General features: G+C 40.6%; 1 protein-coding gene across 1 annotated transcript; it reads left to right on the top strand.

The window, feature by feature from the left end:
* The first annotated feature begins 715 nt into the window (after positions 1-715).
* On the top strand, positions 716-6,436 carry tmem116 (transmembrane protein 116). The gene is made up of 10 exons (XM_084052727.1): positions 716-747; positions 906-969; positions 1,467-1,595; positions 3,312-3,416; positions 3,561-3,610; positions 3,794-3,877; positions 4,361-4,496; positions 4,747-4,891; positions 5,086-5,165; positions 5,495-6,436. The coding sequence occupies exons 1-10, from the start codon at positions 734-736 to the stop codon at positions 5,660-5,662; spliced, it is 975 nt and encodes a 324-aa protein (XP_083908853.1). The 5' UTR covers positions 716-733; the 3' UTR covers positions 5,663-6,436.
* The last annotated feature ends 8,383 nt before the right edge of the window (positions 6,437-14,819 follow it).

The raw sequence follows: 14,819 nt of genomic DNA, 5'->3' as shown, positions 1-14,819 counted from the left end.
GATAACATGGAGATTTCTGCCTGACAGCGACAATATGGAAGAGCACCAAGGAATGCCACTATTTCTTGCTGTGGTGTTACTTTCACATTTTGGTCAGCAGATGTCACCAGTGGACATACTGTACAGTTATTGTCCACCTGGTACCATCCTCTGTGAGACATCCTAAGAGGAGTTGCCAGAGTAGTACATGAAAACATGGGAGGAGTTTAGTGCAAATATAACAGAGGGATATTTACTGATGATGAGATATTATCTACCACGTCGTTATCTGATGCAGATCAAGTCACCATGTCACCTTTAGGAAGTTTAGAGATGATGTTCCACAACGGTACGGAGCAGAACACCACTGGAGCTGAGGACTGGACAGATGTGAGTTATTGACAGTAGTTAAGAGTTTAAATAGACTGGAATTACAGGCTGAAAATCTCTTTCTATCTCCTGCTACTGTGTCGTACATAATGATTGTATGGAGATACGAATACTTGTCTATGACTTTGGACCTTGAACATCTTACAATTGATCAATTTCAATGCACGTTTAGGCAATTAGGCTCTTGTTGCACTGTATAATATTATATGTCAATTTACAATGAATGTAGACTGATTTGTCTGTACTTTTGGTCCTTGAGTAACGAGTGATATTTTGTAGAACTGTTGTTTGTTCTGCAGACAGTATTGATAATGATTTATCTCATTTGAAGGTATATGATGCAGTGAGATGGATCCAGTTGGTCATGGCGGTACTGAGGTTAGTATGAGTTTTCTACTTGGTCTCACACATTTCTGGATTTGGGGTCCAGGTGGCTCACCTTGAGTGCAAAAAACACCTACTGTAATAGAAAATGTTAAACAAACCTTTTGCTGTAATGAATCCATGGTTGATGTATGATTGTGCATTGTTTGCAGCATTCTTGGTTCAGCCTCCATCATCACGTATGCTACTACACAGAGCATAATCTGGACACCTGAGGTTAGTGAGCGTATGCTGGTGGGAAACTTTCTGCTCTCTTCACTGGGTCACTGGTAAACAAGAACATTTATATGCACAGAACACTGACCTGAGATTCATCTCAATGTTTTGTCAATTGTACAACAATTCTGCTTAAGTTGCTTGCAAAATGGACAGTGTTATGTGAATTTGCAATTGGATATGTTGGAAGTGTATTGGTGGGGCCCAGTCCTCAACGGTTTTCAATTCAATTTTATTATAGGGCCAAATCACAACAAGTTGTCTCAAGACACTTTACATATAGTGCAGAGACCTGACACTGTCCCAATCTATCTATTTGTAAATGATAGTTTGAGGAATCAGGATAGCCCTTTTAAAATGTTGCCTGTTCCCCTATTTGTGTCCTTGTATGTGCTTACAAATATGAAATACTTACAATAAACCATATAGACTGTTGTAGTGCAGCACGTTTGTCTTAGCATGGGAAGATGGTGACATGCAGAACTATTGTTTTCCAGCTTCAGCCCCTGTTTCTGCTCAGTGTGGCTGACCTACTGTTGGCCCTCAGTTGGCTGATAGGAGCAGCTCTCTTCACTGCAAATTGTGACAGTCACACTAACTGTTACCAGCTACACACTGTAGAACAGGTAGGAGACTGTTACCATCTACATACTTTAGAACAGGTAGGAGACTGTTACCATCTACATACTTTAGAACAGGTATGAGACTGTTACCATCTACATACTTTAGAACAGGTAGGAGACTGTTACCATCTACATACTTTAGAACAGGTAGGAGACTGTTACCATCTACATACTTTAGAACAGGTAGGAGACTGTTACCATCTACATACTTTAGAACAGATATGAGACTGTTACCATCTACACACTGTAGAACAGGTAGGAGACATTATAAGTTTGTTCACACTGTGAATCATGCACTGCAGATGTCTGGTCAGCGCTTTTTACCCCTATTTTTTCGCTGTTGAAATGGAAAAGTGTAGAACGTGCATTTCCATAGCTTAGCAATGCTGTGCTTTCTTACAAGAAAGAAGAAGTAATCAATCTGCTGGGGCCTCTGTGACATGTTTGTTCAACGATATCCTAACATGTGTTGACTAGACAATTGTATGATATCCATAGCAATAAGCGTCATCGGGTACCCCAGAAAAGTAGGTTGCTGTGAACATCTATCGATAATATTTTTCCACCATTATTAACCTGACAGGTATGCTTGGTTTAAGTCAACTGTTTGACACCGACAATAGACATAATTCAATAATATCAATAATAATCCTGACCGATGACATGCCTCATGCTTCAGCTTTTTATCTGGATCATATACTGTATCTGTCATCAAAAGTACATTTGTGAACAACTGTTTCACAGAGGTGTGTGAATGTAATGTTATTATAAATTTACATACAAATCATCCAAATAACAAGGACGTAACCAAAGATATTGCTAAGTGATTTGCGGTGCAGGGGCTTTCCCCACTGTTTGACTCACCCTGTAACTCAAACACATCTGGGCCACACTTCTTGCTTTACCTTTCCATCACACATCAAGCAGTTGTCGGGTCACTCAACTTGTGCAGCCTAGCTGAGGGTTTCAACTAAATGGCATTCCGTTCTGCCTGGTTTGCTACCATGATGGTAACTGAAAGAGAGGGGTACCCTGGAAGCCATCACACGTATGGCACATGACATGACATAACATAACACAACACAGACACTGCACTAAACATAGGAGCTGGTTAGCCTACACCATTTTTTCCTTTTCTCATGCTGTAGTTTCTCATGTGAGTGCACATTTTCTAAATTTAAAAATATGTTTGTGTTATGCATGTGTCAAAGAATACATTAACATGTCACCAAAACATACACATCTGCGATACATTTTTATTTTAGTTTGCTTTTGTTCTACTTACTGTAGTTAAATATAAAAATATTTAACTATATCCAAAAGATCTGATTAGCAGAAAATGACCAGTCTAGACATTCATGAACTGATGCAGATCAGGATGAAATGGGTCAGCAAATCCATTGCACTTTGATACCTACTGGGACTAGAGGAGCAGAACAGACCAGACAAAGACTGCTGAATGTTTCTGACCTAATTTAGTTGTTCTTGTTCAACGGCTGAGGACACAGAACAAATTTAATTATTTTATTATTTCAGGAAGTGTTTGTGTTGGGATTTCCGTTTAGCAAATAAGCGTAATGGAAATGTATGATTGATGTGCAGAGGTTGTGGTTGATGTAGACACCCACCACTTTTACTGATTACTCAGGAACTCCATTCTAATGAAGCTTGACCAAAACCCACATGAGACTAAAACTGTTCTTCTTTCCTGTCTACCAGATTCTGTACATGGCTTCCTTTTTCTACACATTAAACTATGTGTGGGCCCTCTACACAGGGATCAAGAGAAGGTTCTACTGCCACATGAATGAATACACTGTAGAGGTAAGTACACTACTACCAGATACAACCCATTTTTTATGTTACTGCTCTTTTATGATGTATGGCAATGAGTTTTATAGCACTCCCAAAGTTGTTTCGTACCCTCGCTGTGTTGCTTCTCATTTGTATCTTTTGCCTTTTTTCAAGTGCCCCACCACAGTCAGTACTGCCAGCAAAATAACAGCATTTGTTTCAGGGTAAGCGTTGTTTATAAAGTTACTTCAGGGTTTAATGTTTAGGATGGAATTTGAGGTTGTTTAAATTAGTTTTTTGTTTTATGGTTGAAATCATTTCTGTATAGTCACAGACTCACAGACATCAGTAACACCTAAAATGATACAAAAAATATCTATCCTCATCTTATTTTCCTCTCCTTGCAGTGTGCTCCCAGTGCTGCTGATGATGCCAGCATTTATACAAGGGAACATAGGCCACTGTTATGCCAACTTCAGCCAGCCCTACAAGTAAGTAGAAATCATGCAAAGAAACTGTACATGTTCAGTCTTGCACTCCATTGTTCCTGAAGACACATGCTCTTGATACGATCACAACCACTGAACTCAAGTGTGCTTCAGTGGTAGTTGCTTAGGGAAGGGATAGTGCTATTCATTCAGTTTCACACATACAGTATCCTCAGCCTCTCTGGGGATTTGAAGGTGATTTCCCATTCTGCAGCTGTAACCTTTTGGCCGTAACCTGAAAAGTGGCAGTGATTTGTGAATGCATCATTCAATACATGCATCAAATTGTATGGCGTAGGTGAGTCAAAGCCAGAATACTGAACTGACAGAACAGAACAACTGTTCTGTTCTGTGATATAGAACTTAGAGTGATATAGAAGTGCTGGGTAAAGAAAACATTTTATATGTATTTTTTTAAACAACAAATCTTTCATAATATTTGATTCATTTGAATATGATGACCTCTGTGCTCTGAACTCTACCCAGGTGTCTTCTGATGCACACTGGTGCCCTCTACCAAACATCAGAGGCCACGGAGGAACACTGGGGCTGCAGCCTGAATCATTACTATCGCGTTGCTGTCTTCCTCACTACATTCGTCTTCACTTTTACAGGCATAGTGGTGTGTAATCAATCAATTAACTTTGTAGACTCAGGGGTCCATTAAAAACACTATACATTACAGAAAGAACACCCCTATACCATAAAAACATCAGATATTACAAGAGACAATCATACCAGTGTTTCCAAAAAGTCTGACCGATATCTTGTAACATCTACCTTTGTAGTTTTATCCATCCTTTGAGTACTTTGAGGCAACAAGCCCACAGCCTAATGGAACCTCTTCTCTTCTCTTGTCTTGTCTGCACCAGGTGCTCATGGGAAAGGCCCGCCATATTCACAGGCGTGTGGTCATTTCAAGTGGTTACCTAGGTGACCGGCAGCGGGCCTCCTTTCGCGTGGTTGACAGACAAATGTTCCTCTATCCCTCTGTCTTTATTTTCTGCTGGGGCCCAGGTATGTCATTTTTCTAAATCATTTAATTGACCTACCATAGAGTTACACAGAGCAGTGGGTGCTCTGTGTAACTCTATGGTAGGTCAATTAAATACCATGCTTTACATTCATAGAGTTACACAGAGCACCCACCTACAGTAACCATGCTTTACATAGTCACACAGAGAAACAGCCTTTGTACTTGTTCTCCATAGCTGCCTATCTAGCAGCCAGAAGGATGGTCAACCCTACTGCTGTACAGGGTCTGGCTGGAGTGATTCTCTACATAACTCAGGTATGCAGTCATTCTTTACATAGACCAGGTAATGAGGACGGTCTCTCCATCTCTTAGGACGTGAGAGAAAAATGGCCACCATGTGAAATGTGTATATTCACAAAATGTGTACACACACACACACACACACACACACACACACACACACACACACACACACACACACACACACACACACACACACACACACACACACACACACACACACACACACACACAGTTAGGGTGACATTATCTTAGACTACTGTATGTGTGGTCTGACTTTCCCTGTCATGACTTGATGCTCATAATACCGTCATAACATTCTGATTGTGTCTGCTTTTTGCCAGGCCATCACCTCCGGCTCCCAGGGCTTCCTTAACTGTCTGGTCTATGGATGGACACACAAACACTTTCGCTCTGCCAGCAGAAACATTTTGTCCAGAGACATGGACACCCAGACGCCTCTCCTGTCATCTCAAAAGAGATGCTACCAAGCACTGCGTACTACGGGATAGGAGAGCCTTCCAGCTTTCAAAAGTGAACCACAGGCACCCATGTGTGACTTAGCCAGCACAAATGAACAGGTGTTTTTTTGTTGTTGTCTGCAGGAAGTTGGTTTCATTTTCATACTCCAGGGAGAGTACCGTGGCTTTATATTGTGAAGACAAGAAGATGAAGTGAAGCTGTAAGTCAAGTTTGACATTCGCCTCTAATAAAGAGGCACTGGTGCAAGAGAAAGGGAAGGTCCGGGGAATTTACTACAAGGGGAAGATCAAAAGCGAAAACAGGATGTGAAAAATCTGCTTGAATTGTACTAATTGTGTAATTTACTCTCTGTTCTTGTTGAACTGGCAATACTAGGGTATCAGTGTCCATCCACAACTTTAGATAGATTGTTCCAGAAGTTTCCATCATCATTCTCTGTTTTGTTTAAGTTATGCAGTGTCCATATGACAGTAGCCATGGTATTTCTGGAAGGATTCCAGAGTGGTATGATTCCAGGGGCCCCCCATTTTGTCCAATCGTGCAGAAAGCTCTTTGGGCCGTCACATTTGATCTTGCCACAACAAGGGAACTTCATTCACAGAGACGTGTTTTGACGTAGGAGTGTGACCTCTGCTATTGTGAGATGCAGTGTACAGAGCCTGGTGGACGAAATGTCCGTCCCCCCGCCAGGAATGAACAATGAATGTCCTCTTGCAAACAGGGGCTACAGTACATGCAATGAATATTTCAAAGAGAACTGTTCAATTAAATTACATTATCATTCATACTCCCCAATCCCCATGTCTCACCAGATTTGTTTTAATTGCTATCAATGCTATGAAATAATTGTCTGACATGAATGCACTTTTTTTCCTGTATGGAATATTTTTTCTGTGTTCTGCTTATCAGACTTAACTAAACCGATCTCAATTCATGTTGTTGTTCACCTACCATGTTTACACACTGAGCTGAGGGGAATTAATCCTTTTTGAAGACTTAGATGAACACATGTTTATTATTGATAACTTTGCTGAGTTTCTGATTTGATGCTTTATAAGACATTATCATTTTAGAATAAGAAAATGATGCTGTGCAAGCATCACTTTTAGCAAAAAAAAAAAAAAATCCCCCCGTTTCTGATCTGTTCATAGCCCACCAATGAGATGCAGAGCGGGTAGATGGAAATTGTGCCATCTTATAGTGATCATTTGTCAGGACCATTTATGTGAAGATAATGTTTAAAATCTAGAAAGAATGTGATGTCACATTATTGAAAGTAATAGTGGCAAAGGCAAACCTCACAAGATGGCACCACCTGTCCATTGAACTCAATGGATGGGGGCCGCCATGTTGTGAGGTGCTGCAACTTCTCCATAGGGGAAGTGGTTGCCTATTTTTATCATATTAAACAGGACATTGATTGGGTATAGCGCTACAGTATATGCAGGTGAAGCTGGATAATTTCTCAATAGTATGGAATTCCACTCCTGAATTAATTTCATACAATAACTTTTATTCTAACATCTTTTGAAGTAAAAAGTGCTCCTCGGAGCACAGGTCTATGCCAGGTCAGGTAGGTTATTGTGGCCTCCTGGTGGCACTATAATAAGCTAATGTGAAAAGAGTGGCATTTCTTCTTAGACCTCTCATGGCAATCGGACACTGCATTCATGATTTGAGGCATTTTATTTCAAAAAGGACCTATCCTGCAAACTTTGGAAGCCAATGTTAGCCAATTAGGATGGAATATGAAACGGACACATCCGTCTTGATCACATGTATTTGCGTGATCTTTGGACAGAATCTGAAGGAGTAACAGCAAAAATTGGCCTCCTGGTGGCGCTGACATCCAGGGAGTGTGTGTGCACAGTTTCGCAGCGACCGGGCCAACAGTGCCGGAGATTAGCTGCTCACAGACAGACACACGGACAGACGGACAGGGTGCAATTATTACACAGTATAATACAATAAAAAAAAATGAACAGCAATGTACAGCAATTCTCATGAATATTATTCTGTACCACACACAATCCAGTACGTTATTTCTTATTGAGTCTGAGCCATTGTTTGCACACACCAAAATCCAGGGTATTAGTTTATCTCAGAGAGTATAGAAATGGACCCTTTTATTATAGACATTTACTACAATTGCCATATTGATGTGTTATATACCTGAAAATGCCAAATAAATATTTTGTTTAAAAAAAAAAAAATGGACCCATATGGTACTGCACTCAACTAATTAGTTTTAACTGTTTTTTAGGACATGGATCAGTGTGTAATCAAAGCTGCCAACTTTGGCCCAGGGGAGTGGACTGAATGCACTTAACCACTTCAACCCTGGCATCCCAATTTTGGGAAATAAAATGATACAATGTTTAATTTCTTTCAAAAATAGCCAATGTACAATCTCACAGTGCTTGAGGTGGATGACTGACGATTTTCAAATTAATTTAGAACGTTTTTATGGTTAAGGGGTTAAAGTTGTCAAATATCTTTTTTACCCTCAGATGTTGCATAAGAGATTTATGCATAAGAGACTTTTGCATTTGGAATTCATTCATGTTCATATATGCAGAAATTACTCAGCTGATAACCACCTTCCAGTTCTTGTGGTTTGTGTGTCCTCTTGTGGTGACCTCTCTCCATGTCCCATAGGAGGCAACCATGACACTTGACAATTAGTGTAATTAGATTAACTCTTGTGCTTTGGTACAGCCATACCGGGACAATGAAGGAAGAGAAAGTCACAGGCAGACAGACAACACTCCTTTGATGTCTTCCTCTTGTATGAACGTGAAGAGCACCATATGGCACTGAGAGTGGAGAAAAGGAATGCCCGGGTGGTGCTACGTACAGGTAAGGCCAGAACTGAGGGTTGTTGTAAAGCATGAAATAAAGCATGTTTTTGTCATCTTTGAAAACGATAAAGTCAGTTTCATTCCATGTATTTTTTTAAATTGTAGCAGAGAGAGGAGATGGTCATAATCTGTTTATAGATTTAAATCCATAAATTGGCAGTCACCAGTCACCACATTAGTGTGTGTGTGTGTGTGTGTGTGTGTGTGTGTGTGTGTGTGTGTGTGTGTGCGCGCGCGCGCGCGCGCGTTCGTGTGTTTGTGTGGAGAAAGCTGCCAGGTGGTGTGGGAACTCAGCCAGTTGTCTCTTGCTGATCAACAAAGACTCAAATCCATACAGTATTAATAATACTCTCTTTACCGTACCAGGTAAGAAATAGTCAAGTATTTGAATTTGTCTTTATTTTTGTTATTCCTTTTATGTTTCGCTGATATTAAAGTGTTTTGTACATTCATACCATTATATTATGACACTGGGTTTGATTTAAAGCATGTTCGTTTAAGGTTAAGCTATTCTTTCTTCTCCATGTAGAGGTCTGACTGCACAGTGAGCCATACACAGTAAAAAAAATATGTTAATTTTACTGTGAGAGTGTAAAAATGTAACCAAATTGAATTGTATATTCTCAGGTTTACAAATGGATAAATTAATACCAAGGATTTTACTGTATACTGTAGCATGGTACACACTGGACATCATTAGTGATTAATTCAGTTCCAGTTAACATTATGTGTTTGTACAGAGTATTTAGAGTTATCGATAACTTTTCATGTATTGTACTAATCTATTACTTGCAAGCTGTTTGCCAACACGCTATGATGTGACTATCCATTTGTATTCTGTGAAATACTGTAGGCCTGCATGGCTGAACCTGAAGTGTTACTGGCATTGGTATTGATTATTCAATAATACTATTCACGAACTAACATGTTAACATGAGATTCTGAGATATAGTAGGACTTTCAGCTTTTAATTCAGAGATTATTGACAACTACCTGTATCACTCAGAATGGAACCAGTAAGACTCCCTAATCGGGAGATAAGCGACCGTAGGTCACATGTATACAGAAGAGGGCTGTAACGGCGATTGGTTCCTAGTTGTGTGGGCAATGTATAGTTTTGTTTGGTGGTCTAAGAAATGTGGTGGCAGGCATGTTGATGACATGAGTGTAGACATACTGTGTAGTGTGTAGCAATTTGCGTGTTTTTAGGGGCAAAACTGTAGGAGTAGTGGGCAAAAATGTGTTGTGAAAAGCGGCCTGAAGGTGGCGCTAGAAGAGGGCCATGTGAGAAATTAGGGGTGGGGTGTCCGCGTTGCCTTGGCGGACGAATAGGTACCGGCCGCGGCTCTCCCGGACGCTCCTAGCCCGAGTTACGGCATTTTATGTGAGCTGCAGTGGCAGGGGGTCCTCCACTGGGGGCGCCACCACTTTTGCATCCGTTCTGGAGCACCAGGAGTGGGTGGTCCCCGGGAATGCCCCGTGAGCAGCCCCGTTGGGGTGGTCATTTGGTAATTAGTCCACATGTGCTCATTTTTTACACTTGGGGGTCCCCGAGGCAGCTGGGGGTCCCTGGAGCTCCGGGGGTCCTTGGAGGGTGTAGTTTGGCAGGTAAGGAGTGTGTGTGCAAAATCTGGCATGGATCGGGGCAACGGGTGCGGAGATATGAGCAGGGCAAAAGTGTGACGGGACGTGTGTGACGGAGTGACGGGACTTGTGTGACGGAGGGACGGACGGACACCTACACTTGGGGGTCCCCGAGGCAGCTGGGGGTCCCTGGAGCTCCGGGGGTCCTTGGAGGGTGTAGTTTGGCAGGTAAGGAGTGTGTGTGCAAAATCTGGCATGGATCGGGGCAACGGGTGCGGAGATATGAGCAGGGCAAAAGTGTGACGTGTGTGACGGAGGGACGCACGGACACCTGGAGCAGGTTTCTATAGTAAATGCGACCTACGGTCGCAATTAAACCCATTACAATAATAGTAGTAATAATAATAATTATCATTATACATTAAAATGTTAGATGCTTTACATGGATGAAAAACTATTTTAGTATGACATTTAATATGGTGTTTAAGCTATTTATGAGGGAATACTGTCTAATTTGCTATTCCCCTATGTTCAAAACAACAGCTGTAGGGGCAGTTGGTGCCTTCAAAAGTGTTACAAAATGTTGTATCTACATCTATGTTTTTCAATATTACTCCACATGGACCATCAGCATTAAGCATAATTTATATTCTGCAGTATGACGGTGTTGCTTGCTGACAACTGATTTCCAAGCTACACACGTGCTGTGATGTAAGAGCCTCGGCCCTTGTTGACCTCCAGTAAACTTGGTTTGGAGAGGGGACCATGGCCACAAAGGTAATGAAATGGTTTAGTTCCCAACAGTCTGACTGAATTTTAGGAAGAATATTTCTTAGCCTTATTGCTTTTTGTTCTCTTTAGCCCACTGAACCAGTACAGACTTCCAGTGAGTATGCTGGCATACTGGGGGACAGCGAGGACAGTGACGATGGTATGTATTGTGATTAGAATGGGCTACACAGCAAATTACTGCTTTCCTATCTTGCTGGTATGAATGAACTGTAACTGTTACTCTTTTACTCATTTACATGTCCCTGAATGCAGACCATGTCATTGGAGGTAACTTTAACATCACAACATAACATGCAGCAAGAAGTGATCGGATAAACATTAAGTGAATTCAGAAAAGAAAAAGATACATTTTGTTTTCAAAAGCAAATTGATAAAGTCTCAGATAGTTCATGGTCGTCCTCTTCAGACTTTAGCCCGTAACATTTGCCCTAGCCTTGACGACCATTCAGTCTTATGCAAAGGTTAAAACGTAATTTAGATGCCAGGTTCATTTGCTGACCAGGCGTCCTATACTTTGTATAGTTTACATATTATTATTTTTGATTTTATATATATATATATATATTAGAGATGGATTAAGAGATTAAGACGTCTGCTAAATGCCTAAATTGTAAATTGTAGGTTAAGGTTAAGTCCTCCCCACATCTGGCCCAGTTTTGGATCTGGAGCCCATTGCTGCATGTCATCCCCTCTCTTTCACCCGGCTTTCCTGTCTCTCTACTGTCACTGTCGTATAAAGAAAATATAAAAATAAATAGCCCCATTTTTTTTAGATGAAAGACTGGATAAGACAACAGACTTTAGATCTTTAACTCTTATGGTCACGTGATGCTAGTTAGTGCCGGGTTCATAGTTCAACTAATATGGTTGTCGTGAGGAACAGGTAGTGAGGAACAGACCAAAGTAACCATAATTGGTGACCAGAGATAGTGACCAGTGACCAGTGACCTGCTAAAAATGTCCAGCATTTCCCCTAAGCCTGTTCTCATTGAGTCTGTGATTCGCTGTCTTTTCCTTTTGCTTGCACAGGCCAAATTACACAACCAAGCAATTTGGTGTAATGAATTAATAATTATAGAAACTGTTTTCACCGATTATTATTATTATTATTTTTTTTTTTTATTCTTCTCCTCTCTTCTCTCTGTTAAGACCCCTGTGCAGAGCAGCCAGTGTTCTGGGAGGCTCTACCAATATTGGAGAGAATAGGTCTCACTAGGCAAGTAATGTCTGTCTGTGTAAATTAGCCTTATCTGTCTGTCTTTAATCGAATCGCTTCCAGTATTTCTTTCTTTATGTCCTTCCCTCCTGCCAGTGGTGCAGAGATGACAGAGGAAGAAGTGGAGGTGAGCTGAACTCCCTGAACTATTTCTAAGATTATCAAACAGGCTAGTTTTGTTTTGTGTCCTTACCACTTCTGGGTGATTTTCACTCCTATGCTTTTGTGTGTTTTTAAGTTGCTTGATTCAACATTTAGATTTTATATTAATTTGATTGGACATGCACCCCTACTACATACAGTAATACCATTCAACTTTAAACTCCATGTTAGACTCATTGAAATCACAATGGCGTTTTGAACCACCCTGGTTCATGGTGACTGATGTTGTCCTTCTAATGAATCTAATGATCTTCATTTATTTTTATTTTTTAGTTATTTCATTATGTTAATATTCTCAATGCATGAAATAGAGATACGCTTACAATAATGTAAGCTTCATTCATGACCGAGAATTGGGTGATTACAGCAGTTAGAATCTAAACAGAGAAATAATAAATATTATTCTAATACCTGAACTGGAAAACAATATTATACTGTTGTAGCAGGTGTTCTAAACCTACTCTCTCTGCTCTGCCTCTGACAGATCGCATTCACCCAGATGGCATTAGCCTTTCGTTGTGACCGGTACACACACAGTCAGAGACAACAGGTTGGAGAACATGAGCTCACAGTGGCTCAGGACAACATTCAACGAGAGGTGGATAACACCCGAGACACACTGCAGGTGTGTGCGCTAGAGTGACTGTGCCATACAATACAACGAATGCACTTCATTAATGAATGTGGGAAACTGAATTAGCACCATATAGGACCCAAAAACGAGGCATACCATGCCAAGACAGTTACATAGACAGGAAAGCATAGTACCCCAATGTAAAAGCCAGGGCTTTTTGGTGGCATAGTTGATAAAAGACTCATCCACGGCACGCAGAGACCCAGGTTCGGGCTTGGCCAGGCACTACACACACACACACACACGCTCCTCCCTGTCTTCTGTCCTCAGATTCTGAGAGGGAGGTATGCTGCTGACAGTGAGCAGTCAGCCTTGCTGCATCAGATGGAGGGCTGTCTGGGGACAGTGTTGGCCAGTATGGAAGACGTCACCACAACGGCCCAGGCACTGGGAGTAGCACACCAGGTTCAGCCTGATTCATACTTTTCAACTGTAAAAACCCTCACTATAAATAGTGGCCGAGACGCAGGCTCTCCTTTGACATGTCATATTTAACTTGATGACACTAATACATATAAGCATCACAATCCAGTGATCTTAAAGCTATTTTTGAATTGTTGAAAATGTTTGAAAAATGTTATACAGTATAATAATGACATACCAGGTTGAGTGGTATTATTAATTCAAGTATTACATTGATTTGTAATGTAATTGTATATATATACCTATACATATATATCTATACACACACACACACACACACACACACACACACACACACACACACACACACACACACACACACACACACACACACACACACAGTCCTTTCCAATTGCCCCCCCTGGCAGCCTGTGGACTACCAAACAACTGATTGACCATTAGTGTTTGTGATGATCCTCTCCTCTCAGGAGGCTCGTGTCATCTGCTCAGCAGAGCTGATGCAGCTCTATGTGAACCACCTGAAGCACCGTCTCGCCACAGACAGCACTGAGCTACTGGAGGCTAGGAAGCTACTTCACCAACACAGAGGCAGGCTACACAGTGACTCCCACTCAGGCAAGTAGTCAACCCCAACTGTCAGAGGGGCAGTGGTGGAAAAAGTACTTAAATTCTTTACTTAAGTGAAAGTACCAATACTGCAATATAGAAATACTCTGTTACAAGTAAAAGTCCAGAATTCTAAATTTACTTGAGTAAAAGTACAAAAGTATTGGCATCAAAATGTACTTAAAGTACCAAAAGTAAAAGTGCTAAATATTTGAAAATAGCCGATCTACAAGCTCACAACGCGTCGCAACGCGACGCGCTGTGAGCTTGTAGATCTGCTATTTTCAAATAGCCTATGTATAAAATAGGTTTAAAGTGGTTAATGTAGGTTTCATTATATCATAGTTTATATCTGAAAAGTAACTAGTAACTAAAGTTTTCAAGTAAATGTAGTGGAGTAAAAGTACAATATTTGCCTCTGAGATGTAGTGGAGTAGAAGTAAAAGTATTGGAAATTGGAAATACTCAAGTAAAGTACAAATACCTCAAAATTGTACTTAAGTACAGTAATTAAGTAAATGTACTTAGTTACTTTCCACCACTGCAGAGGGGTGCAGTGTGAGAGAAAATGGAACATGGTTGAAGTACTGCTGAGTTATTTTTGCATGTACTGCTCTTGTTATTTTGTGAAATTAATGGTGAAACTTGTCATACATTTTTATTGAACTTTGTTTAAAAAATAATTGCCATTATTTTAGCTTAAATATACTAACAGCTGATGGTCAATTAATTTCACTTAAAATAGGGGAGTACATGAATAGAAGTCAGTTTTATAAATTTTGATGGCAAAAAACTAAACCCCAATCTTGGCCTGTTACGCCACTGTATTAGCTAAAAGATAGTAAACTTTACATCATACATTTCTTTTTACGTGTCTTTGTAGAGGACATTGACATGAGACACCAGTTTTTCAGACAAGCATCTCAACAGGTAAATGATTGAGCTAG

This window comes from Gymnoscopelus microlampas (genome assembly GCF_963454915.1).
Source record: "Gymnoscopelus microlampas genome assembly, chromosome: 3".
In the NCBI taxonomy this organism is placed as follows: Eukaryota; Metazoa; Chordata; class Actinopteri; order Myctophiformes; family Myctophidae; genus Gymnoscopelus; species Gymnoscopelus microlampas.
Note: the sequence above shows the minus strand (reverse complement) of the source record. Positions and strands in the feature narration are given on the sequence as shown.